The sequence below is a fragment of the Pristis pectinata genome, chromosome 38 (genome assembly GCF_009764475.1).
Source record: "Pristis pectinata isolate sPriPec2 chromosome 38, sPriPec2.1.pri, whole genome shotgun sequence".
NCBI classification, from domain to species: domain Eukaryota; kingdom Metazoa; phylum Chordata; class Chondrichthyes; order Rhinopristiformes; family Pristidae; genus Pristis; species Pristis pectinata.
In genome coordinates, this window is record NC_067441.1 from 9130509 (window position 1) to 9156825 (window position 26317).

The window sequence follows — 26317 nt, forward strand, 5'->3', positions numbered from 1 at the left end:
CACTCACACACACACAATCACAGACACACACACCACACTCACACACACCCACACACACACACTCACTCACACACACACACTCACAGACACACCCACACACACTCTCATTCACACACACAAACTCACAGACACACACACCCACACACACACACTTGCACACACACTCACAGACACACACACATCCCACACTCACACACACACTCACACACAATCACAGACACACACACACACCACACTCACACACACCCACACACACCCACACAAACTCACACACACACACACTCACACACTCACAGACAGACAGACACGCACACTCACAGACACACCCACACACACACACACTCACAGACCCACACACACAGTCACACAGACAACGGCGGAGGTTGGGATTGAACCCGGGTCTCTCCCGCTGTGAGGCAGCGGCTCTGCTCGCTGCACCACCTTGTGGCCAGACTGCCTCACTGCAATTCTCTGCAGAAAGAAGGATTGCCTCTTGTACCTATCCCATAGTCCTTGAACCGTCCACTGATGGGAACAGTTTCTCCCCATCTCCCCTGTCTAAACCAGTCCCGATCTTGTCCCAACCCTCTGCTCCAGCGACCTGCATCTCCCCGTTGCCAGTCAGTGCAACCACCCCCCCCCCCCTCCCAACCCCACCTCGGCCTCCCCCACTGCCGGCAGAATTCCAAGCGTAAACTGGAGGAACAGCTCCTCATTTTCCGTCTTGGAACCTCGCAGCCTCACGGCACGAGCATTGGATTCTCCCACTTTAGGTAATCCCCACCCCCCTTCCCCACAACCCTCGCCCCCCCCCCCCCCACCCTATGCCTTGCCTCTTCCCTCTCCGAGCCTCTTTTTTTCTACCTTTTTCTCCTTTCTCTCCTTACCTCTGACCCCTCCCCCAGTGGACCTGCTCTCCCCTCCTCCCCCGCACCCGCCCATCACCATCTCTTACCTGCATCTACCTCTCACCACCCTGTGCCCACCCCACCTCCCCTCTTCTGTCCACCTATCACTGCTCTGCTTTTCTATGTATCGGGCTTCCCTTTCTCCTATCTTCAATCCCGACCCCGAAACGTTGACCGTCTGCTTTTTCTCCACGGATGCTGCCCGGCCTGCTGAGTCCCTCCAGCATCGTCGTGTTTTTCATCTGGATTTCGGCATCTGTGGTCCTTGGTATCTCCTCTCAACCTTCTCCGCTCCAAGGAGAATGACCCCATCTTCTCCAGTCCAACCCTGGAGCTGAAAACTTCCCTCACCCTGGAGCCTTCCACTCGGAAGATGTCGGGGCACTGGAACCCCGGCCCTCTCCACAGAGTGAAGCCGATCAGCTCACAGGAGGAGTCAGGATTCCTGGGTCAACCAGCCACAGGTGTGAAACCGTCGCTCGGACAGCAGGAGGAACCCAGCGGGTCGGGCGGCATCCGCGGAGGCAGGGGGACGGTCAGCCATTCCGTGTGGGCACCCCCTCCCCCCCCTCCCCCCCCCCCCAATCGTCAACCACCCCCCCACCCTCTGCTTCCACAGATGCTGCCTGACCCGCTGAGTTCCTCCAGCGGTCTGTTGCTTGCTCCAGATTCCAGTGTCCGCTGTCTCCCGTGGAAGCGCGAAGCGGTGGGAGGAGGTGGGGAAAAGGCAGGCAGAGGAGGAACACGATGGGCCGAATGGCCTGTACTTGCCCCCCCCCAAACCCTCGGGAGCTGCATACCTGGAAGACCTCGGCGATCTTTGGTCCCTCCAAGAAGAGGCGAGTGTTGAGACACTCCACAGGCCCAAACTGAGCGGTGAAGTCCTTGTACTCGTCGAAGACCTTGGGGTACATGGCGGCGGACATCACATCCTCAGGCGTGATCTCGTCCTCATGCCGCAGTCGGAGATCCTTCTCCAGGTTCTCAAAGTCCAGGGGCGGGAGAGAGGCCCCCGGCCGGCCCTCAATCCGAGGCAGATCCTTCAGCACCTGTCGGGGTGAAAACCAGAGGCTGTTGATGCTCAGAGACCTGCAGACGCTTGCGACCCCGAGACAAAATCAGGGCACGCTGGAAACACTCAGCGGGTCAGGCAGCATCTGTGGAGGGGAATGGACAGTCGGCTGGACAGTCTCGACCCGGAACGTTGACTGTCCATTTCCCTCCATGGGTGACACAGTTATTTCACCCTTCTCTACCTGTTCCACAGTAATAGAGTCAACTTACCAGTGAATCCGGTGAGATTAGAGGGAGTGGGAAATATACAGGCACTCCGGACCCTGGTTCAAAGTGCACACCCACCCCACATTCCTGACTCCTGGTGTTCCCGATCCCACACCTGGCTCCCGATCACACACTTGGCTCACAGCCCGGACCCCTCCCCAGCCAGAGGGCGAGGCAGGTACAAGAGCATCACTGAAGAAGCACTTGGATAGATACATGGAGGGGCGGGGCTTGGAGGGAAATGGGCCGAACACAGGAAATTGGGACCAGCTGGGTGGGCACCGTGGCCAGCATGGACTGGTTGGGCCGAAGGGCCTGTCTCCGTGCTGTACGGCTCAATAACTCTAGGACTCTTAACTACAGCCCCCCATTCCCGGCAACATCCTGCACCAAATGGGACTGGCTTGGATGGGAATCTTGGCCGGCATGGACCGGTTGGGCCAAAGGGCCTGTTTCCGTGCTGCATCACCCTATGACTCTGAGATACCGTGACACGTCTCTGGAAAACGCTGGGAGAGGAGCAACGCCTCCCGGTGCTCGTGGGTTCGTGGCCCACATGCCACAGGGAGCCTCCTTCTGGTTCACACCATGGCAGGAAGGGCTTTCCCAGGAGGCAGGGCCAGCAGCCCTACAGTGAAACAGCGGCCCGAGCTAATTCCAGAAACAGAGAGCAATGAATAATCCAGGAGAAACTTCACCTGGGAGCTGGGGTAAAACTGGCCAGAGCAAGCAATGTTATCCCTAAAGACTCTCCCTTGAATGGAATGACTGCATCATCAGAAGATTAGCTCCTGGCAGGTTTAAATACCACTAAACTTCACATCCATAAATGTGCCTCGTTTAAAATTAAACCTTAATGGATCTGATTAAATGATTTTCCACCCAAATTGAATCTATGTGAATAACTAATTAGGTGGTAATGGATTCAAGGCTGCTAAAGTAGCTTTCTAACATGGTTAAACGTGTGTATTAATAGTCGGATTGAATGTGGGATAAATGGATTGCCTTTCTCCTGGGAGGATGGAATCTCACAGTGAGGGAAAAGTTCGGAGTGCTGCAGGGTGAAGACAATCAGACCGGCTGTTTCAAACAACCGGCGAGGAAGACGGCCACTCAGTCCGTCTGAGTTCACCTAGCCCAAGAGAGGATCGGTGGCAAACCGTGATTCGGGATTTCCAGTCCCCCAACCCTTCTGTTTGGGAATTCCATGTGCGTGTGTGTGAAGACCTTGTTAATATCGCTGTGTTTGACAGTCCTGCTGATTTTTAACGCACGTTTAATTTGCTGTAAATTGCAACTCCTAATTATCTTCTCCAGATAGAGAACTCTGCTTCAGTAACAGGCTGGGCTGACAACTGCAGTCACATCAAATTAAGCTGCTGAGACACCGAGATTTGATTCTTCAGTGTGTGTCTATACGTGGGCACGCATGGACGACATGTGTCCCTGAGCGTGTACAGTACTGAGAGACAGAGTTACCTGTGTGAATGAAAATGTTTGTGATCACGTGTACATGTGTCTATGTCATTGCGTTTGAACACCCGTGCATGTGTACAGATCAATAACTGCAAATCTAGCAGTCTGATTGGATGAATGCATGTCTGTTTAAATGAACTGCATGTGTGTGGGTTCATGTATGAACAGTACAATGAACACATGTGTGCATGAACCAGTTAGCGTGATGCTATTACAGCGCCAGTGACCCGGGTTCAATTCCGGCCGCTGTCTGTGAGGAGTTTGTACGTTCTCCCCGTGTCTGCGTAGGTTTCCTCCGGGTGCTCCGGTTTCCCCCCACATTCCAAAGACGTACGGGTTAGGAAGTTGTGGGCGTGCTATGTTGGCACTGGAAGCGTGGCGACACTTGCGGGCTGCCCCCAGAATCTACACAATGTGGGAGGATGCTGGAGCACCCGGAGGAAACGCAAATAAGATGCACTTCACTGTGTGTTTCGATGTACATGCGACTAATAAAGATATCCTGTCTTATCTTATATGTGATCCAGGCAGTGTTATCAGAAGTGAACTCCACTCAACACCTCCCTCTGCAACTGGTTCTTCGACTTCCTGACCAACAGACCGCAGTCAGTGAGGACAGGCAGCAATACCTCCGGCGCGATTAACCTCAACACTGGTGCCCCACAAGGCTGCGTCCTCAGCCCTCTACTCTACTCCCTATACACTCACGCCTCCATGGCTAGAGCCTGTTCTAACTCCAAGTACAAGTTTGCAGATGACTCCACCGTAGTGGGCCGGATCTCAAACAGCAATGAGTCGGAGTACAGGAAGGAGATAGAGAGCTTAGTGACATGGTGTGATGACAACAACCTTTCCCTCAATGTCAGCAAAACAAAAGAGCTGGTCATTGACGTCAGGAAGGGGGGCGGTGTACATGCACCTGTCTACATCAATGGTGCTGAGGTCGAGAGGGTTGAGAGCTTCAAGTTCCTCGGAGTGAACATCACCAACAGCCTGTCCTGGTCCAACCACGTGATGCCACGGCCAAGAAAGTACATCAGCACCTCTACTTCCTCAGGTGGCTAAAGCATGTCCCCATCGACCCTCACCAATTTTTATAGATGCACCATAGAAAGCATCCTATCCGGATGCATCACGGCTTGGTACGGCAACTGCTCTGCCCAGGACCGCAAGAAGCTGCACAGAGTTGCAGACACAGCCCAGCATATCACGGAAACTGTAATGTGCTGAGTTGTGTCCTCCATGGACTCTGTCTACGCTTCCCACTGCCTCGGTAAAGCAGCCGACATGATCATAGACCCCACCCATTCTCTCTTCTCCCCTCTCCCATTGGGCAGAAGATACAAAAGCCTGAAAGCACGTACCACCAGGCTCAAGGACAGCTTCTATCCCACTGTTATAAGACTATTGAACGGTTCTCTAGTATGATAAGATGGACTCTTGACCTCACAATCTACCTCATTATGACCTTGCACCTTATTGTCTGCTTGCACTGCACTTTCTCTGTAGCTGTGACTCTGTATTCTATTATTGTTTTTTCTCTGTACTACCTCAATGCACCGTGTAATGAATTGACCTGTACGATCGGTACGCAAGACAAGTTTTTCACTGTACCTCGGTACAAGTGACAATGATAAACCAATCAGTTGCAAATGTGGGCAGAGAAATGGCAGATGAAGTTTAACCCGGATAAATGTGAAGTGTTACACCTTGGTAGGACTAATGTCAAGAGGCAGTACCCTCTTAATGGCAAGACCCTTAACAGTGTAGAAGAGCAGAGAGACCTTGGGGTGCAAGTCCATGATTCATTGAAAGTGGCTACACAGGTAGACGGGGTGGTTAAGAAGGCTTATGGAATGCTTGCATTTATTAATCGGGGTATTGAGTACAGGAGTCAAGAAGTTCTGATGCATCTCTATAGAACTCTGGAGAGGCCGCATTTAGAGTATTGCGTGCAATTCTGGTCACCTCACTACAGGAAGGATGTCAAGGCTTTAGAGAGGGTGCAGAGGAGATTTACCAGGATGCTGCCTGGATTAGAGGGCATGTGCTATCAGGAGAGGCTGGACAAACTTGGGCTCTTTTCTCTGGAGCGGCAGAGGCTGAGGGGTGATCTGTTGGAAGTGTATAAAATTATGAGGGGCATAGATAGGGTGGACAAGCAATATCTTTTTCCCATAATTGAGCGATCCAATACCAGAGGGCATGCATCTAAGGTGAGAGGGGGTAGGTTCAGAACAGACATGAGGGATAGGTTTTTTACTGAGAGAGTGGTGGGTGCCTGGAATGCGTTGCCTGATAGGGTGGTGGAGGCAAATTCATTGGGGGCTTTTAAGAGGGGCTTGGATGGGCAGAGATGAGAGGAAAATGGAGGGAAATGGGCATTTGGTAGGTAGGAGGGATTAGCTATGTCAGCACAACATTGTGGGCTGAAGGGCCTGTTCTGTGCTGTACTGTTCTATGTTCTATGTTCTAATTCCAATCCCATAATAAGTCCGAAGATGTAGCTGCTGTGTTTGTTTGCTGAGTGTCCCAGACATCCCATCAGCCAGTGGAATGAGTGGCTCCCTCTCCCTCCGGAACACCCCAAAAGCAATTCACGGCAAGCAAAGTGCTTCTGGGGAGGAGTCACTGCGGTGACGGAGGCGTGTGTGCACAGGAAGATCCCACAGACAGTGATGACATGACTTTAATTATTGGCCATGGAGACGGGGATAACTCCCCTGCGCACCCACAGCTGAGTGCCATGGCATCTGTTACCTGTACCCCGGGAGAGGCCGAACACCGAAGACCAGCACCTCTGACCGTCCTTTCACCACCCACGGCGGGGGTAAACTGGTAACCTGGTTTATCGTTGTCGCATGTACCGAGGTACAGTGAAAAACTTTGTTTTGCATGCCGTCCACACAGATCATTTCAGTACACAGCGCATCAAGGTAGTACGAGGGAAAACAATACAGAACGCAGAATAAAGTGGGCAGAAAACACAAAGAGGGGACAAGGAACACAGAGAGGGCAGAGAACACAGAGGGTGGAGAACACAGAGAAGGCAGGGAACACAGAGGGCAGGTAAAACAGAGAGGGCAGGGAACACAGAGGGGACAGAGAACACAGAGGGCAGGGAACACAGAGGGGACAGAACACAGAGGGCAGGGAACACAGAGAGGACAGGGAACACAGAGGGCAGGGAACACAGAGAGGGCAGAGAACACAGAGGGCGGAGAACACAGAGAGGGCAGGGAACACAGAGGGCAGGTAAAACAGAGAGGGTAGGGAACACAGAGGGGATAGAGAACACAGAGGGCAGGGAACACAGAGGGGACAGAGAACACAGAGGGCAGGGAACACAGAGAGGGCAGAGAACACAGAGAGGGCAGAGAACAGGGGGGTAGAGAACAGAGGGGGCAGGGAACACAGAGAGAGCAGGGAACACAGAGGGGGCAAAGGGCAGGGAAGGGCACTAGTAAACGAGCTGTGCTTTGCAGCCCTGTACAGATTCAGCAGCTAATTTGGGAAACCGTGAATTCTGGGGTCCGGTCTGAGCCATCCACTCACCCCTGGGATCCCAACCCAATCGCTCCTTAAATCTTTCTGGAGCTATTCCCTTGTGCAGAAGGCGGAACGGATAAGTGCTTGTTAAAATCTACGATTAAACAGCATGTCTGTGACAGGAGCTTGAGCTGGTCCACTTGATGCAGGGCGCGGTCTCCTGCACCAAGGGATTGATGTGATCGACCCAGGAAGGAAATATGGGGTGGTTCATTTTGTTCACATTAGCACTCAATGTAAATGACCCTTTAAATAAAAAATTAACTGCACGTATCGCAGTTTAACTGATGGGAGGTGTTTGAGTCTGAACGTATTGGGTTAGAATCCAATAACAGTCTCAGTAATTAATACCAGGCCTGGTTCAACTGCACTTCAATTGGAGACTGGGTTCTCTGCACACGTTAATTCAAATCACCTTGGATCATCGAACTGATGACAGCTCCTAGCAGACCAGTCCTGCCAGTCCCATGTCTGAGTGTTGTCCAGGTCTCGCTGGGCGCAGCCACGGGCTGCTTCGTCGTCTGAGGAGCTGTGGACGGAACTGACCGTTGTGGAATGGTCAGTGACCATCCCCACGCCGGACCTTACGATGGGAGGAAGGTCACTGATGAAGCAGCTGAAGGTGGTTGGGCCCAGGACACTGCCCTGAGGAACTCCTGCAGTGATGTCCCGGCACTGGGATTACTGACCTCCAACACCCACCTTCCTGACTCCAGCCACTGGAGTGGATCCCCCCACCCCCCAGCAAGAAGATGCAGGGATAGGTACAGGGAGGGGCAGGACATGGAGAGGCAGAGACAGAGAGAGGGACAGAGGACGGGGCAGAGAGGGGCAGGGGAGGGGCAGAGAGAGAGGAAGGCAGAGACAGGGGCAGAGAGGGCAAGGACAAGGAGAGGCAGGGACAGGGAGAGGGGAAAAGAGGGGCAGGGGACAGGCAGAGAGGATGGCAGAGGTGGGCAGAGAGGGGCAAGGACGAGGAGAGAGGCAGGACAGAGAGAGAGGATGCTGAGCCGCTGCTGGGGTTTGTAGACGGGGGGTGGGGGGCGCAGGGGTCAGCCCTGGGAGGGGCCTGAACGCAAGGTGTCCTTGTGGAGCGGTGCTGAGGGCGGGGCCTCACCTTGGTGCGGAAGGGCTCGGGGAACCCCCCGTGGGGAATCCCGATGTACCCCTGCAGGAACTCCACCACCGACTGGGGGAAGGACAGCTCCTCGGCGTCAGCCTCCACGTCCTCTCGGCTGAGGTTGTTCTGCACCATGAACTGGGCTAGGTCGCCCACGATCTTCGAGGAAGGGGTCACCTGTCCGCAGAGGAACAATGGGGAAGGGGGAGGGTGGAGGAGGGAGAGACGTCAGCCGGCAGGAAGGAAGCCGAGACCCGCCGCGTGCTTAATGGCCGCCCTCCGCATACCCCCGGCCCAAACCCACGCACCCCTCTACCGCAGACTCCCTGGCCCAATCCTACCCATCCCTCCACCCCACTACCCCCTGGTCCAATCCCACATAGCCCCATCTCACCCCCCACACTCCCTGGTCCAATCCCACCCACACTCCCTGGTCCAATCATTGATTATCAGCCAGACTCCAGCTCCTTCTTTCTCCCTGGGGCTTCAGCAAAAAGGAGCTGGAGTCTGGCTGATAATCAATGAGGTTCAGCTCACAAAGTTCTCAGCCTCAGCTCCACTTGCCAACCTGTTCTGCTCCACCCTTGACTCCCCTCGGGTCGACAGGATCGTCTCCCCGGTTCTCTAGAGGAGAGGATTCCAACGTCTCAGCATCCATGAGGGAGGAGAGTTCCCCGTAAGTGGGTGAGTCCGTATCCGGAGATCCTGGCCCCGAGTTCTCGACGAGGCCCCAGGTCTGAGCAGAATAGACTTGACCACCGAGCTTTTCGGAATGGGGTGGGGGTGGCGATGGGGGTTGGGGGTGGGATTGGGGTGGGGGTTGGGATGGGGGTTGGGTGGGGATGGGGGTTGGGGTGGGGGTGGGTGTGGGATGGGGACAGGGTTGGGGTGGGGGTGTGGTGGGGACGATGGGTTGGGGTGGGGATGGGGGTTGGGGTGGGGATGGTGGGGCTGGGGGTGGGTGGGGATGGTGGTTGGGGTGGGGGTGGGGTGGGGATGGAGGTTGGGGTGGGATTGGGGTGGGGGTTGGGGTGGGGGTGGGTGTGGGATGGGGACAGGGTTGGGGTGGGGGCGTGGTGGGGACGATGGGTTGGGGTGGGGATGGGGGTTGGGGTGGGGATGGTGGGGCTGGGGGTGGGTGGGGATGGTGGTTGGGGTGGGAATGGGGGTTGGGGTGGGGACGGCGGGGAGGGGGGTTGTTGTCCATGGGATCCCAAGGACGAAGCTCTGGACCCAATGGGCAGAGAGCCCGGGCGGACCAGTTGACAACAAGGGTTGGCAGCTCCACCTGCACCTATGAGGTACGCTCTTGTCCCATTGGTTGCTGCACCACCCAATCCCGCGGCGCTGCTGCTTTCCGGCAGCCAATAAGAAAGCGGCGATGATTCGTCACCTGCCAAGGGAGGTGGATGTGGTTGGGGGTGGGGCATGGCGGTGGGGAGGGGTGGGGGAGTGGAGGGCGGTGGTGGGGTGGGGGGAGGTGGGGGGATGGATGGGGTGTAGTGGGGGTGGATGTTGGGAGGGTGGGGGTTGGGAGTGGGGTGGTAGTGTTGGGGGTGTGGGGGGTGGGGGGCAGGGGATGGGGTGGGAGGTGTGGGGGGTGTGGATGGGGGTAGGGGGTACGGGGTGAGAGGGGATGGGGGTGTGGATGGGGCTGTGTGGGAGGGTGGGGTGGGGGTTGGGAGGGGGTGGGGGTGTGGATGGTGGGGGGCGGTGGGTGGGTCGGTCAGTGGGGATCTCCTGGTCAGTCTGCTCCTGTGCCCTGGCCAAGGCGGGCAGTCGAGGGTTCAGCCCAGGCTGATTGCCCCCCCCCCCCCCCCCCCCCTTCCAGGGTTACCTCCCGTGCCCGTGTGCCCCTGGAGAAGGAGCAGGCGGTATCCACGGGAACAATGGGGGGGCTTCCGGGACCAGTGGGTGCCTCGGGGGCCGGATAGAGATGATCGTATTGTAATTGGAAGCTATTGACTGTAAATAGCACGCATCGTGGAATATTGCGGTACTGTACCCATGTGATGTCGTTATCACTGAATAAACCTCCTCTGGAACAGGGAAGGGAAATGGCTGCAGATAAGCAGCCTCTCCTTTCAGACGAACAAAGACTGGAGTCACAAACAGTCCCAACATACCGGGAGCTTGGGTTCGAACTCAGCATGGCCTCCTCTGCCCTCACCTTTATCAAATCTCCAAGCAGTTGGTTGGCTTCAGTGTAAGCCTTCTTCACAGCCTTGAACCTGTTGCCCAGGCCCATGCTGTAGGCCTGGAAGTGGAGGTTGGTGTACTGACCGCCGGGTATCTCGTTCTCGTAGATGTCCGAGTTGCCGGACTTCATGGTGGCCGTACAGTCGAACTGAGCGTACAGTTGCCGGGTCATCTCCCAGTATTCGCTGTAGTCACTGACGTTCTCCAGGTTGATGCCTGTGGTGAAGAGCAGGGTGGCAGTTAGCTCAGTACTGGGCACCGGGGACTCTATATCAGCCTGGAAAACCATGTCCCGTCAGTCCCATTCCCGGCTCTTTCTCCACAGCCCTGGAAATCACTTCCCGTCCAATTCCCTTTTAAAGGCGCTGTACTCTTGAAAGTATCCTGACTGGTTGCATCACGGTCTGGGACGGCAATTCAAATGCGCAGGAATGTAAGAAGCTGCAGATGGTAGTGGACTCAGCCCAATACATCGCGGGCACATCCCTCCCCGCCATTGGGAGTATCTACAGGAGGCGCTGCCTCAAGAAGGCGACATCCATCATCAAAGATCCCCACCATCTGGGCTGTGCCATCTTCTCGCAGCTCCCATCGGGCAGGAGGTACAGAAGCCTGAAGTCCCACACCACCAGGTTCAGGAACAGCGACTTCCCTTCAACCATTCGGTTCTTGAACCAACTGTCACAACCCTAATCACCACCTCAGTACAGCAACACTGGGACCACTTTGCACTAAAATGGGCTTTGTTTTTTGTTTGTTCTAAATGTGTTCTTGTTAAAATTGTTTAATTTATGTTTATGCTTTTCTTGTGAATGCTGCTTATCTGACGCTCTGTGCCTGTGATGCTGCTGCAAGTAAGTTTTTCATTGTACCTGTGCACACGTGGACTTGTGTGTGTGACAATAAACTCTATTTTGACTTTGAATTTGCTCAGACCACACCTGGAATGTCGTGAGCAACTTTGGGCCCCTTATCTAAGTAAGGATGTGCTGACCCTGGAGAGGGTCCAGAGGAGGTTCACAAGAACGATCCCGGGAATGAAAGGGTTAACGTATGAGGAGTGTTTGATGCCTCTGGTCCTGTACTCAATGGAGTTCAGAAGGATGGGGGTGGGGTGGGATTTCCCTGAAACCTACTGGATACTGAAAGGCCTGGATAGAGTGGACGTGGAGAGGATGTTTCCATCAGTGGGAGAGTCCAGGATCCAAGGGCACAGCCTCAGAATGAAGGGACGTCCCTTTAGGACTGAGATGAGGAGGAATTTCTTCAGCCAGAGGGTGGTGAATCTGTTGCCACAGACAGCTGTGGAGGCCAAGTCATATTTCAGGCAGAGATTGATAGGTTCTGGATTGGTAAGGGGGTTAGGGGTTACAGGGAGAATGGGGTTGAAAAATTCAGCCAGGATTGAATGGCAGAGCACACTCGATGGGCTGAATGGCCTAATTCTGCTCCTATATCTTATGGTCTTAAAACCCTGATTGACCTTGTCTCCACTGCTCACAGACGGCGAGATCATCAGCTTCTCTGTGCAAGAGATGTTTCCCACACATCCCATTTTGTACCTTTTGCCCAAACTCTAAATCTCTGCCCCACGGTCCTTTGATCATGGAGTCTGCCTCCCCTCGTTTACCAGTCCTGATCTTGTCCACCTCCATCAAACCTCCTCTTAACCTTCCCCGCCCCAAGGAGAACAACCCCAGCTTCTCCATTCCAACTCTGGAGCTGAAACTCCCCCCATTCCCAGAACCGTTCCAGGAAATCCCTCCCACACCTTCCCTGGGACCTTCACGTCCTTTCTAAGGTTTCGGGACTGAGTTTGTATCCCTCAGAACAAGAGTTTTGATGAAGCAGTTTAAACTCATGAAGGGTTTCAATGAAGGAAATGATAAGATGATGGCACTTGGGTCAGTAACCACAGAGGGACTCAACAACAGCCAAAGAACCGGCAAGGTAGGGAGGATGCGGTGATGTGACTTTTGTGGTTTGCAGTGATCTTCTTTGATCTGAGAGGACGGTGGAAGCAAATTCCACAGGAACTTTCAGAGGATGTTGTTTGAACACTTAAAAAAGAATTATGAAGCCATGGGGGAAAAGGGGTATGGTGTTAATTAGAGAGCTCTTTCAAAGAATTATAAATCAAATGACCTCCTTCTGTGCTGTGTGAAGCTATGATGCTAACCTTTCAAACAGTGGATGGTTTAGTGAATGTGGTTCAGGAGTGGAGCAATATGTTTCCTATTCCAAACCTGATTAAGAATAGATTAGAAAATCATTAAATGGTCCCTCTGCCACCATATACTTTTTATCCCTAACGCCGAGAAGTTAATTAAAACAGCCATAAAACATTGCAATAGTGGGTATAATGAAGAGTTTGATGTATACCCATGACTTTGAAATCTTAAGTCCCACAGCACCAGGTTCAACAACAGCTACCTCCTGTTTTGAACCAACCTGGACAATCCTGATCACTACCTCAGTATAGCAACACTATGACCTCTTTGCACTACAATGGACTTTGTTTCTGTTCTAAATTGTGTTCTCTCTTGTATAATTTTATATAATTTATGTTTAATTTGTGCTTTTTCTTGTGAATGTTGTATCTCTGATGCTCTGTGCCTGTGATGCTGCTGCAAGTAAGTTTTTCATTGCACCTGTGCACACATGGACTTGTGCATCTGACAATAAACTCGACTTTGACTTTGATGCCAAGTCCCTGTGAATCAATTAAATGTTCACTGGCTCAAGTATTCTGCAGACCGATCAAAGACACTTTGCCACAATCCACGTCCTTCACGTCAACACCAAATATTGCCTCATTCCTGAGCAAGGCCACGGGAGAGTGGTTACATTTGAAGCAGTTTACTCATCACTCATAGCTCTTGGAAAAACTGTTGTTCTACTCTGACAAGCTCCAAACATGTCGCTTTGATCCAAACTGGACTCGGAATCTTATGAATAGGTCCCCTGCAGCCACACTATAAATTATTGATAACAGTGCATTATCTCAAATTTATACATTGTATGGAGATTGTAAAAAGAAATGCTCGATATATATTGCAACAAATTTCTTCCATTGAACAACCTGCATTCATGTGGCCCTTTCCATTCATGGTTATAGAGTAATACAGCATGGAAACAGGCCCTTCGGCCCACCGTGTTCATTCTGACCACCAAGCACCCAAATACACTCACCCAATACTAACCCGATTTTATTCTCCCCATATTCCACATAGGATTTGCATTTTGGGAAGTCAAACCAGGGTAGGGCCTTCATAGTGAACAGTAGGGCCCTGGGGAGTGTTGTAGAACAGAGGGACCTAGGGGTACAGGTACATGGTCCCCTGAAAGTGGTAGACAGCGTGGTGAAGAAGGCGTTTGGCACGCTGGCCTTCGTCAGCCAGGGCACTGAGTACAGAAGTTGGGATGATGCAGTTGTACAAGACGTTGGTGAGGCCGCACTTGGAGTACTGTGTTCAGTTTTGGTCACCCTGTTATAGGAAAGTTGCCATTAATCTGGAAAGAGTGCAGGATGTTACCAGGACTTGAGGGACTGGGTTAAAGGCTAGGAACTTGTTCCTTGGAGTGTAGTAGACTGAGGGGGTGATCTTATAGTGGTGGATAAAATCATGAGGGGTGTAGACAGGGTGAATGCGCACAGTCTTCTTCCCAGGGTTTGGACAGGTACACGGATAGGAAAGGTTTAGAGGGATATGGGTCAAATGTGGGCAAATGGGACTGGCTTAGATGGGAACCTTGGTCGGCATGGACCAGTTGGGCCGAAGGGTCTGTCTGCGTGCTGTCCGACTCTTGTTACGATCAACCCCTCTAGATTCCATCACTCCCCCACACACGAGGGCCCATTCACAGCGGCCGATTAACTCGCCGACCCCACATGTTGTTGGAATGTGGGAGGGAACCGGAGCACTCGGGGGAATCCCACGCGGTCACAGGGAGAACATGAAACACACACACACACACACACACACACACACACACACACACACACACACACACACACACACACACACACACACACACACACAGCGCCGGAGGTCGGGATCGAACCTGGGTCTCTGGAGCTGTGAGGCAGCGGCTCTACCCACTGCACCACTGAGTCACCCCAACATAGTGAAACATCCCAATCATCTTCTCAGGAGAATTAGTAAGAAAACTTGGTCGAGAAATGGGGAGATTACAGAGGAGGAAAGTGGGAGTAAGACCATGGAGAGATTTGAAAAGCATCTTAAGATTGAGGCACTACTTAACCAGAATGGGAAACAGACAGCAGAAGTTCAAATGAGCTAGTTAACCAGCATGAAATTATTGACGTTCTGCTTCGAAGCCCTGCATCAGGTCAAGCCCTGATGTTGTGTTTCAACCCGAAATGTGGACAATTTCTCTTCCCCCACAGATGCTGCTCGACCTGCTGGGTTCCTCCAATGGATCGCTTGTTGTTCCAGATTCCAGCGTCTGCAGTCTCTTGGGTCTCTGCGGCTTGGAGGGATATGTGGACAAGTGGGACCAGCTCAGATGGGCACCTTGGTCAACATGGACAAGTTGGGCCGAAGGGCCTGGTTCCGTGTTGTGTAAATCTACGACTCGATGAGAGGTTGGGATCGTGAAGGGGGAACACGAGCAGGGATACGGGGAAGGAGCAGGAGAGGATCTAATTGTTTCAAATTGCCAGTAGAGTTTTAATGGGCCGAATGGCCACCTTCTGGCCTGTGGGATTCTCAGGTTCTAATTTTTGACAAAAAGGCTGCTTGACTTCCTTTCTGGACAACTGAAAATCCTCGTGAAGTTTCACAGAACGCGTCTGATTCAGTGAGCGCTGATTCACATGCGAGGCAGGATCTGTCACTTCATGTAACCAGCCGCGCCAAGTCTGACTGAGCAGCTGACAGGCTAACGACATCCTCGGAGACTAGACACGCCACAGTGGCCAAACATGATTGGAATATGCTATTGTTCATTTCCCAACATTTGCCTGCTGCTAACTCTCAGTAAAGAGGCAGTGTCAGTACGGATGAGTTGCCTAGCAACAGGGATGAACAACCGAGTTCTCCGCAGTCAGGTTTTCCACACAGAGGTTGACTGGAAGTCGGTAACCAGTGGTGTACCACAGGGATCGGTGCTGGGGACCTTGTCAAATATATATTAATGACTCGGACAAGATAAGGTCGTCTGATCGGTAAGTCCACAGATGACGTAAAAATTGGTGGACTGAAGAACGTTGTTTAAGGAGCAGCTGAGAAGTTGTCCTCAGGGAAGGGAGATATGTGGTGAGCTTCCTGCAGGAAACCCGGACCATCACTGCTCTGTGCGCAAAGCATTCCACGTGAACCTTCCGCCCAAGATTTTACACCTGTGTCTCCCGGTCCCTGACCCATCCACCAATGGGAGCAGCCTCCCTCTGCCTCCCCTGTCTAAACCAGTCCTGATCTTGTTGCAAACCTCCTCTCAACCTTCCCTGCCCCAAGGAGAACGACACAAGCTTCTCCATCAAATCCTGGAGCTGAAATCCCTCATCCCCTAGAACCCACAGGATACAGATCAGTTGGAAATTTGGACAGAACGGTGAACGTTGGAATGTAATCCAGGCAAATGTGAGGTAGTGCACTTTGGGAGGTCAAATTCTAGTAGGACATTTAGAGTAAATAAGCAACTTTGACGTGCAGAGAGACCTTGGGGCACAAGTCCATAGCTCCCTGACAGTGGTGACATATGTGGACAGGGTGGTGAAGAAGGCGTTTGGAACGCCAGGTCGGCTGGGAGGAGGGTTGTTTGAAGTCCAAGGCTTGAATGAGGCCTCAGCAGCCACGGGCTAACCCAACAGAAGGGGCCCTGCCCCAGCCAAAGATCCAACGCAGGGGAATGGCCTTCATAGGCCGAGGCCTTGAGCCTAAGAGTTGGGACAACACATCGCAGCTGTGGAAAACGTTGGTTCGACCGCACTTGGAGAACCGTGACTGGTTCTGGTCACTGCACTACGGGAGGGATGTGGTAGCAACAGAGAGAGTGCTGAAGAGACTCACCAGGAGGTTGCCTGGAATGGACGGCTGTGGTTAAAGGCACGGTAGCGTATCGGTTAGCGTAACGCTTTACAGCGCCGGCGATCCGGGTTCAAATCCGGCCACTATCTGTAAGGAGTTTGTATGTTCTCCCCGTGTTTGCGTGGGTGCTCCGGTTTCCTCCCACATTCCAAAAAAGACGTACAGGTTAGGAAGTTGTGGGCGTGCTATGTTGGCGCCGGAAGCGTGGCGACACTTGCGGGCTGCCCCCAGAACACTCTACGTAAAGATGAATTTCACTGTGTGTTTGATGTACATGTGACTAATAAGAAATCTTATCTTACAAGGCGAGATTGGGTAGGTTGGGTTGTTCCCACTGTAACGTAAGAGACTGAGGTTTATAAAATCATGAGGGGCGTAATTCGCCTCTCCATCTACCCATCCAAGTGCTTCTTAAATGATACCGTTGTACCTGCCTCAACCATTTCCTCTGGAAAGTTGGAAATTTGGGCAGAGAAATGGCAAATGGAGGTTAATCTGGACAAGCGTGAGGTGTTGTATTTTGGGAGGTCAAATGTAAGAAGAAAGTATTTAGTAAATGACAGGGACCTTTAGTAGCATTGACGCACAGGGGGATCTTGTGGTACAAATCCACAGCTCCCTGAAAATGGCAACACAAGTGGATAGGGTGGTAAAGAAGGCGTGCAGCATGCTTGCCTTCATCTGTCGGGGTGTTGAGTATAGAAGTTGGGAGGTTACGTTGCAGCTGTATAAAATATTGGTCAGGTCACTTTTGAAATATTGTGTGCTCCATTACAGGAAGGGTGTGGGGGCTTTGGAGAGGGTGCAGAAGAAGTTCACCAGGATGCTGCCTGGATTGGAGAGTGTACCATAGAACCATACAGCACAAAACAGGCCCTTCGGCCCACCATGGTTGTGCCGTCCGTCAAACCACCCTCACACTACCTAACCCCTTCCTCCCGCATATCCCCCCATCCCACATTCCTCCATATGCCTATCCAACAAGCTCTTGAACCTGTCCAATGTATCTGCCTCCACCACCACCCCAGGCAGTGCATTCCATGCACCAACCACTCTCTGGGTGAAAAACCTCCCCCTGACATCTCCCCTGAACCTCCCACCCATAACCTTAAAGCCATGCCCTCTCGTCTTGAGCATTGGTGCCCTGAGAAGGAGAGGCTATAAGGAGAGGTTGGACAAACCTGGATTGTTTTCTCTGGAGCGTCAGAGGCTGAGGGGAGACCTGATATAGAATATCAACTTATGAGGGGCATAGTTGGGGTAGACAGTAAGAGTCTTCTCCCCAGGGTGGAAATATCAAATACTACAGGGCATAGGTTTAAGGTGAGAGGGGGAAAGTTTAAAGGAGATTTTTTTTTACCCGGAGAGTGGTGGGTGCCTGGAACGGGCTGCCAGGGAAGTTGGTAGAAGCAGGTATAAGAGCGACGTTTAAGAGGCATTTGGACAGACACGTGAGCAGGCAGAGAATGGAGGGATACGGACCACGTGCAGGCAGAAGGGATTAGTTAGACTGGTATCATGGGCTGAATGGCCTGTTCCTGTGCTGCACTGTTCAATGTGCTAAATGATCCAGTGAATCTCTCCTTCACCCTCGTCATCCTCCCCAAAGTGCGGTGAGTCGGACACAGTCCTCCAGCTGTGACCCAAACTGTGCTTTATTCAGATTCAACACAACCTCCCTGCTCTTGAGTTCTCTGTTGACGAATCCCTCCATGTGCCCTGCCACATTCAAGGATCGACGCTCACATACGCCTGGTTTTCCACTGTTCCTGCAGCCTCCCTGAGGCCGGGCTGTTTCATTTGGCCACTCACCTAAAACGATAAGTCTGTTTCTCTCTCCACAGATGCTGCCTGATGTGGTGGGCACTGCCAATCATTCTCTGTTTTATTTCCAATGGGCCACACCTTGCTTGTGGTTCAATATTTCTTGCTGGATTATGGTATTAAGGTGGGTAATTGAGACTAGTACTGATGTAAATGTATAGATGACGGTTCCTTCTCTGTCTACAAGCAAACTGGCTTCAATGCTGTTAATACCGCTTCACAATGGGCTTCAGGGAACCCTATTGATTGGTAGGATCCCCAAAGACTGTCATGTCTGCCTTAAACCTGTCTCTGACGAAGCTGAGCCCATCTTCTGAGCTGCAGGTTTGAATGGGTGATACAATTGGCAAGATATGGAGAATAATATTTTGAGGAAATGTCACAACACTCATCCTGCTTGAGAAGTAAATGGCTTTTGGGTGAGAGTGTTTAGACAAGGGTAACGTTGAAAACTCTCTGTCTGAAACATTAACCAGGCTGCCAGACACTTTGCTGCCTGTCGCTCTGTTCAATGCCGTGTCTGTGGTCGGATCTGAGCCCGCCAGCGGGGGAGGGCTCCGCCAGGCCTGCCCTGCTGACTCCACCCGAGGCATGAGCGATGGAGAGCCAGAATAGTCTTGACGGGCTGAATGGCCTCCTGGACCGACCTGGGTGGTGGGTGAGCGGTGGCTGCAAGCTGTTCCAGAACCAGAGCTGGCCTCCAGGAATTGGGTGACACGGGGGGAAGGGCGGCGACCGCGGCCACGGAATGGCGCAGCGCAGGGGGGAGAGGGGCGGGTGGGAGGGGTCAGTGTCTGGGACAGGCTGGGTGGCCGTGGACTGAGGGGTATGATGCCTGGGACATCGGACTTGGCTGTATAATGGCAGTGGTTAACCACGCCTGGGGGACCTATAAACAGTGTCGCGGTGCAGTGTGCAGTGGGGTGGCACAGTAGCATAGCGGTTAGCGCGACGCTATTACAGCGCCAGCGATCGGAGTTCGATTCCCGTCGCTGTCTGTAAGGAGCTTGTACGTTCTCCCGTGTCTGCGTGGGTTTCTGCCAGGTGCTCCGGTTTCTTCCCACATTCCAAAGACGTACGGGTAGGTTAATTTGGGTTTAAAAAATGGGCAGTGCTGACTTGTTGGGCTGGAAGGGCCTGTTACCACGCCGTAAATAAAATTTTAAAAAATTGTTTAAAAATTAAAAAAAAATTCAGTGACCTCACGTCAAGGTCAGTAAGTGTGCTCTTCAATGCCAACAAGTTATGGTGTCACAAGCGTCAGGTACCGGTGAATTCACCACACCACACAGTTCCTGGGTGTGAACATCACTAACGGCCTGTCCTGGTCAAATCACGTAGATGCCACGGGCAAGAAAGCTCACCAGCGCCTCTACTTCCTCAGGAGGCTAAAGAAATTCGGTTTGTCCCCTTTGACCCTCACCAACTTTTATCAATGCACCACAGAAAGCATCCTATCTGGATGCATCATGGCTTGGTACGGCAACTGCTCTGCCCGGGACCGCAAGAAACTGCAGAGAGTTGTGGACACAGCCCAACATGTCACGGACACCAGCCTCCCCTCCTTGGACTCTGTCTATACCTCTCGCTGTCTTGGTGAAGCAGCCAGCATAATCAAAGACCCCACCCACCCGGGTCATTCTGTCTTCTCCCCTCTCCCATCAGGCAGAAGATACAGGAGCCTGAGGGCACGTACCACCAGGCTCAAGGACAGCTTCTACCCCACTGTGATAAGACTATTAAACAGTTCGCTTATACGGTGAGATGGACTCTGACCTCACGACCTACCTTGTTGTGACCTTGCACCTTATTGCACTGCACTTTCTCTGTAGCTGTGACACTTTACTCTGTACTGTTATTGGTTTTACCTGTACTACCTCAATGCACTCTGTACTAACTCAATGTAACTGCACTGTGTAATGAATTGATCTGTACGATCGGTATGCAAGACAAGTTTTTCACTGTACCTCGGTACAAGTGACAATAATAAACCAATACCAATAAGCAATGAATAGTGCCTTAATAAATAATACTGTGCAAGAAACTTGGGCCCACTGGGAGATCAGAAGTTAGCCTTTGTGTACTCAGACCTGCTGACTTATGGCCTGTTTGTACCATTATCTTTCTCATCCTTGCCATTACAGGGCAGGCACCGTAGTGTAGCGGTTAGCATGACGCTATTACAGCGCCAGCGACCCGTGTTCAATTCCCGCCACTGTCTGTAAGGAGTTTGTACGTTGTCTCCATGGGTTTCCTCCGGGTGCTCTGGTTTCCTCCCACATTCCAAAGACGTAGGGGTTAGGAAGTTGTGGGCGTGCTATGTTGGCGCCGGAAGCGTGGCGACACTTGCGGGCTGCCCCCAGAACACTCTACGCAAAAAGATGCATTTCACTGTGTGTTTCCATGTACATGTGACTGATAAAGATACCTTATACCTCTGGCAGGTGGAGTCACAGAGTCTCACAGCAGAGAAGGAGGCCCTTTGGCCCAACAGGTCCATGCTGACCATCCATATATGTCATTTACCAGGACTGGGTCTGTGGCTCTCTACGTTCTGGCGATTCAAAGGCTCATCAGAGCTGGAACCAGACACAATCACCACGTTTAAGAGGCCTTTAGGCAGACAAGTAGGCAAGGCACAGAAGGGCGTGGTCCCAGTGCGGGCAAATGGGATCAGTGCAGGTGGGCAACAAGGTCTCCATGGACGTGACGGGCCGAAGGGCCTGTTCCTGTGTTGAGCGATTCCATGACTCGATAACTTTGCACATGTCAGGGCTTCTGCCTCCATCACCCCCCTCGGCCCGTGCGTTCCACATTCCAAGCCCCCTCTGTGGGAAAGAATTTCTTCTTCAGATCCCCTGCGACCTTCTTTCCCCTCACCTTGAACCTCTCCCCCTGCTGGTTCTTGATGTCTCCGTTACGGGGAAGAGATTCTCTCCATCTATCCTATCGATGCTCCCCATAACTCTGCATGAATCTATCAGGATCCCACAGCCGCTCTCTGTCTCCTCTGCTCCAAGGAAAACAAATAAGGTACAGATATTTATTTATTAGTCACATGTACATCGAAACACACTGTGAAATGCATCTTTTGCGCAGAGTGTTCTGGGGGCAGCCCGCAAGTGTTGCCACGCTTCCAGCGCCAACATAGCACGCCCGCAACTTCCTAACCCATACGTCTTTGGAATGTGGGAGGAAACCGGAGCACCCGGAGGAAACCCAGGCAGACATGGGGAGAACGTACAACCTCCTTACAGACAGCAGCGGGATTTGAACCTGGGAATTGGTGCTGTAATAGCGTCACACTAATTGCTAAGTGCTACACTACCGTGTCTGCCATAAAATACTTAACTGTCAGGAGTGGGATTTGAACCCATAGCCTCCAGTGAAGACTGCGACCTGAACGCAGCACCTTAGACCGTTCACTATCTCCTCACCACTGAGACACTCCACCCCGGGCAACATCCTGGTGAATCTCCTCCACACCCTCTCCAGAGCAATCACATCCTTCATGTTGCAGCTGTACGGGACGTTGGTGAGATCACGCCTGGAGTACCATGCGCAGTCCTCGAGGGCATACGGAAAAAATTCACGCGGATGTCGCCAAGATTGGAGGGCTTGAGTTACGAGGAGAGGGCAGACAGGCTGGGACTGTTTTCCCCGGAGCGGGGGAGGCTGAGAGTTGACCTGAGAGCAGTTTGGCTGATGTGGTGGGTCCAAAATACGTCTCTGGAAGGGTCTCGGTCTCCCAGGGCGAGAGGAGGATGGGACTGATGGGTGAGTCCCCCAGGAGATCAGGGGGCTCCAGGTGTGTGGGTGGGGTGGAGACTCCTGGCGATCCCACTGAAAGGTAGAATACACTTGAGGGGCCGAACAGTCTCAAGTTTGCTGATCAAAGTGCTGGAGACTGCAGGAGCTTCGAGGGTGATTCATTAACGCTCCCCACACCCCCACCCCCGTCTCAACCAACCAACTCTGGACTCAGACAGCTGAAGGAGTGCCACAGCCTGTAAAGTAGACCACTGTGAAGTAGGTAGAAGTTAGGAACAAGAAAGGAGCAGTTACTATACTGGGAGTATTCTACAGGCCCACTGGTAGCAGCAGGGATACTGAGGAGCAGATGGGAGGCAGATTTTGGAAAGGTGCAGGAATAACAGGGTTAGCCATGGGAGACTTCAACTTCCCAAATATTGATTGGCACCTGCTTAGTGCCAAAGATTTAGATGGGGCAGAGTTTGTTAAGTGTGTCCAGGACGGATTCCTGTCACAGTATGTTGACAGGCCGACTAGAGGGAATGCCAAATAGTATTAGGTAATGAACCGGGTCAGGTGACAGATCTATCAGTGGGTGAGCATTTGGGGGACAGTGACCATTGCTCCATAACCTTTAGAATTGTCATGGACAGGGATAGGAGCAAAGAGGACGGGAAGATATTTGATTGGGGAAAGGCAAATTATGAGGCTATAAGGCTAGAACTTGAGAGTGTAAATTGGGATGACTTTTTTGAAGGGAAATGTACTATGGAGATGTGGTCAATGTTCAGGGATCTCTTGCAGGATGTTAGGGATAAATTTGTCCCGGTGAGGCAGAGAAGCAATGGCAGGGTGAAGGAACCGTGGGTGACGAGAGAGGTGGAGCAACTAGTTAGGAAGAAGAAGGCAGCATACATAAGGTGTAAGCAGCAAGGATCAGATAGGGCTCGTGAGGAATATAGAGTAGCAAGCAAGGAACTTAAGAAAGGGCTGAGGAGAGCAAGAAGGGGACATGAAAAGGCTTTGGCGAGTAGGGTTAAGGAGAATCCCAAGGCTTTTTTCTCGTACGTGAAGAGCAGAAGGATGATGAGAGTAAAGGTAGGTCTGATTAGAGACAAAGGTGGGAAGATGTGTCTGGAAGCTGTGGAAGTGGGTGAGGTTCTCAATGAATACTTCTCTTCAGTATTCACCAAGAAGAGGGGTCTTGATGACGCTGAGGACAGTGTTGGTAAGGTTAATGTTCTAGAGCATGTAGATATCAAGAGAGAGGATGTGTTGGAGCTGTTAGAAAATATTAGGACAGATAAGTCCCCGGGGCCTGACAGAATATTCCCCAGGCTGCTTCGTGAGGCAAGGGAGGAGATTACTGAACCATTGGCTCGGATCTTTGAGTCCTCGTTGTCCACAGGAATGGTATCGGAGGATTGGACGGTGGCAAATTTTGTCCCCTTATTCAAAAAAGTTAGTAGGTATAGTCCAGGGAATTACAGACCAGTGAGTCTTACGTCTGTGGTGGGTAAGCTGTTGGAAAGGATTCTAAGAGATAGGATCTATGAGCATTTAGAGAATCATGGACTGATTAGGGACAGCCAGCATGGCTTTGTGAAGGGAAGATCTTGCCTCACAAGCCTGATAGGGTTCTTTGAGGAAGTAACCAGGAAGATTGATGAGGGTAGTAGCAGAGGATGTGGTCTACATGGACTTTAGTAAGGCGTTTGACAAGGTTCCACATGGTAGGCTTCTTCAGAAGGTCAGAGGGCATGGGATCCAGGGAGGCTTGGCCGTGTGGATTCAGAATTGGCTTGTCCGTAGAAAGCAGAGGGTTGTGGTGGAGGGAGTTCATTCGGATTGGAGGGCTGTAACTAGTGGTGTCCCACAAGGATCAGTTCTGGGACCTCTACTTTTCGTGATATTTATTAATGACAGATGAGGGGGTGGAAGGGTGGGTTGGCAAGTTTGCAGATGACACAAAGATCGGTGGTGTTGTGGACAGTGTGGAGGGCTGTCAAAGCTTACAGAGGGATATTGATAGGATGCAGAGCTGGGCTGACAAGTGGCAGATGGAGTTCAATCCAGAGAAGAGTGAGGTGGTACACTTTGGAAGGACAAACTCCAAGGCGGAGTACAAGGTAAATGGCAGGATTCTGGGCAGTGTAGAGGAGCAGAGGGATCTGGGGGTTCATATCCACAGATCACTGAAAGTTGCCTCACAGGTGGATAGGGTAGTTAAGAAAGCTTATGGGATGTTAGCTTTCATAAGTCGTGGGATCGAGTTTAAGAGCCGCGAGGTAATGATGCAGCTCTGCAAAACTCTGGTTAGGCCACACTTAGAGTACTGTGTCCAGTTCTGGTCGCCTCATTATAGGAAGGATGTGGAAGCGTTGGAGAGGGTGCAGAGGAGATTTACCAGGATGCTGCCTGGATTAGAGAGTATGGATTATGAGGAGAGACTAAGGGAGCTGGGGCTTTACTCATTGGAGAGGAGGAGGATGAGGGGAGACATGATAGAGATGTACAAAATATTAAGAGGAATAGATAGAGTAGACAGCCAGCGCCTCTTTCCCAGGGCACCAATGCTCGATACAAGAGGGCATGGCTTTAAGGTTATGGGTGGGAGGTTCAGGGGAGATGTCAGGGGGAGGTTTTTCACCCAGAGAGTGGTTGGGGCATGGAATGCGCTGCCTGGGGTGGTGGTGGAGGCTGATACGTTGGTCAAGTTCAAGAGATTGTTAGATAAACATATGGAGGAATTTAAAATAGGGGAATATGTGGGAGGAAGGGGTTAGATAGTCTTAAGCGAGGTTTAAAGGGCAGCACAACATGGTGGGCTGAAGGGCCTGTATTGTGCTGTACTGTTCTATGGTTCTACAACACAGGCTGTGAGCACCAGTGCACTCCGAGAGAAGTGGCTGGTGTATCCCGGGTGTCCGCTGCCCATCCTCCCTTCAGTCCCTGCGTCTACCTGTGCCGTGCGTCTCTGGAGGCATTAATTATTGTATAATTAAACCGTTTCCACGGCCCAATACACCGCTGTCCTCCTACAGCAGCTCCACAAATGTCTGCAATTTGTTCTGATGCTGCTGAAATGCCAACAAGCAAACTGGGACAGTTTACCAGAGTTTGGGTTGTGTTTTACCCATTAATTATCTTAATTCTTGGCTCCAAGGAGCTATGTGCATTTGCTGCCATTTCGTCGGCTAAGATCCCAGAAGTTAACTATTTCAGAGACATCTGGGCGTATAGTGTGCAGGCGGTGTGATCAGGGCAGGAGATGGTGCACACAGACACCATTTGGTCCCATACACCCAGACTGAATGATTTAAAACTGGATCCACTTTTACATCTTCTCCACACAGCATCAGTCCCCAAACTGACCCTACTGCCCCGTGCTCTCCCCACGCCCCTGTATCAGTCCCCAAACTGATCCCACTGCCCCCCGTCTCTCCCCACGCCCCTGTATCAGTCCCCAAACCGATCCCACTGCCCCCCGTCTCTCCCCACAGCCCTGTATCAGTCCCCAAACTGATCCCACTGCCCCCCGTCTCTCCCCACAGCCCTGTATCAGTCCCCAAACTGATCCCACTGCCCCGGTCTCCCCACCAGAATAACCCAATGATGTCGCTGTGGGAGAAATATTGCCCTGGGCACCCAGGGAGACTCCCTGCTCTCTGAGCCAGTGCCTCAGGATTCCCTGTCTCTACATGAAATGACAGAGGAGACTTCCGCAGAGACGCCTCATCAGCACAGTGCCGGCTGTGTTGGCCTGGGCCAGGCTCAAGGCTCTGGGATAGGACGTAAAGCCACAGGGCCTGGGCTGTGTCTGAGGCTCAGGGGAACCGGGCCGCCCTGAGCAGTGGCTGACACTGGCCTGTGGGCAGGGCAGTGTGGGCGGACGAAGAGCGGGACCTTTCCGTGTCCTTCCTACCCCACCCATCCCTGTTGCATGCCTCCTCATCTGTCCATGGTCCTCAACTGTCCGTCATCTGTGTCATAGAGTCATACAGCGTGGAAACAAGCCATTCAGCCCACCCCAACTAACCCGCACCCTGGATTTGGCGTTCTATGCCTGGGTGATTCGACTGCCCATCTGGATACCTTGTAAACGCTGTCAGTGAGTCTGCTTCTGCCCCCCTCCGGGTGAAGAAGGTCTCCCT

At 52.2% G+C, this 26317-nt stretch overlaps 1 protein-coding gene across 5 annotated transcripts in view; it reads right to left on the minus strand.

Annotated features, from left to right (window-relative positions):
* LOC127587059 (pyruvate carboxylase, mitochondrial) overlaps nucleotides 1-26317 on the minus strand; it is an 859607-nt gene that overhangs the window by 22698 nt on the left and 810592 nt on the right. For all 5 annotated transcript variants that reach the window (XM_052045231.1, XM_052045229.1, XM_052045232.1 and 2 more), the window contains 3 exons: nucleotides 10505-10749; nucleotides 8332-8511; nucleotides 1709-1957 (listed from right to left, as the gene is read on the minus strand). In XM_052045231.1, the coding sequence (XP_051901191.1) occupies nucleotides 1709-1957; nucleotides 8332-8511; nucleotides 10505-10749 (674 nt within the window). The remainder of the gene's footprint in view (nucleotides 1-1708; nucleotides 1958-8331; nucleotides 8512-10504; nucleotides 10750-26317) is intronic.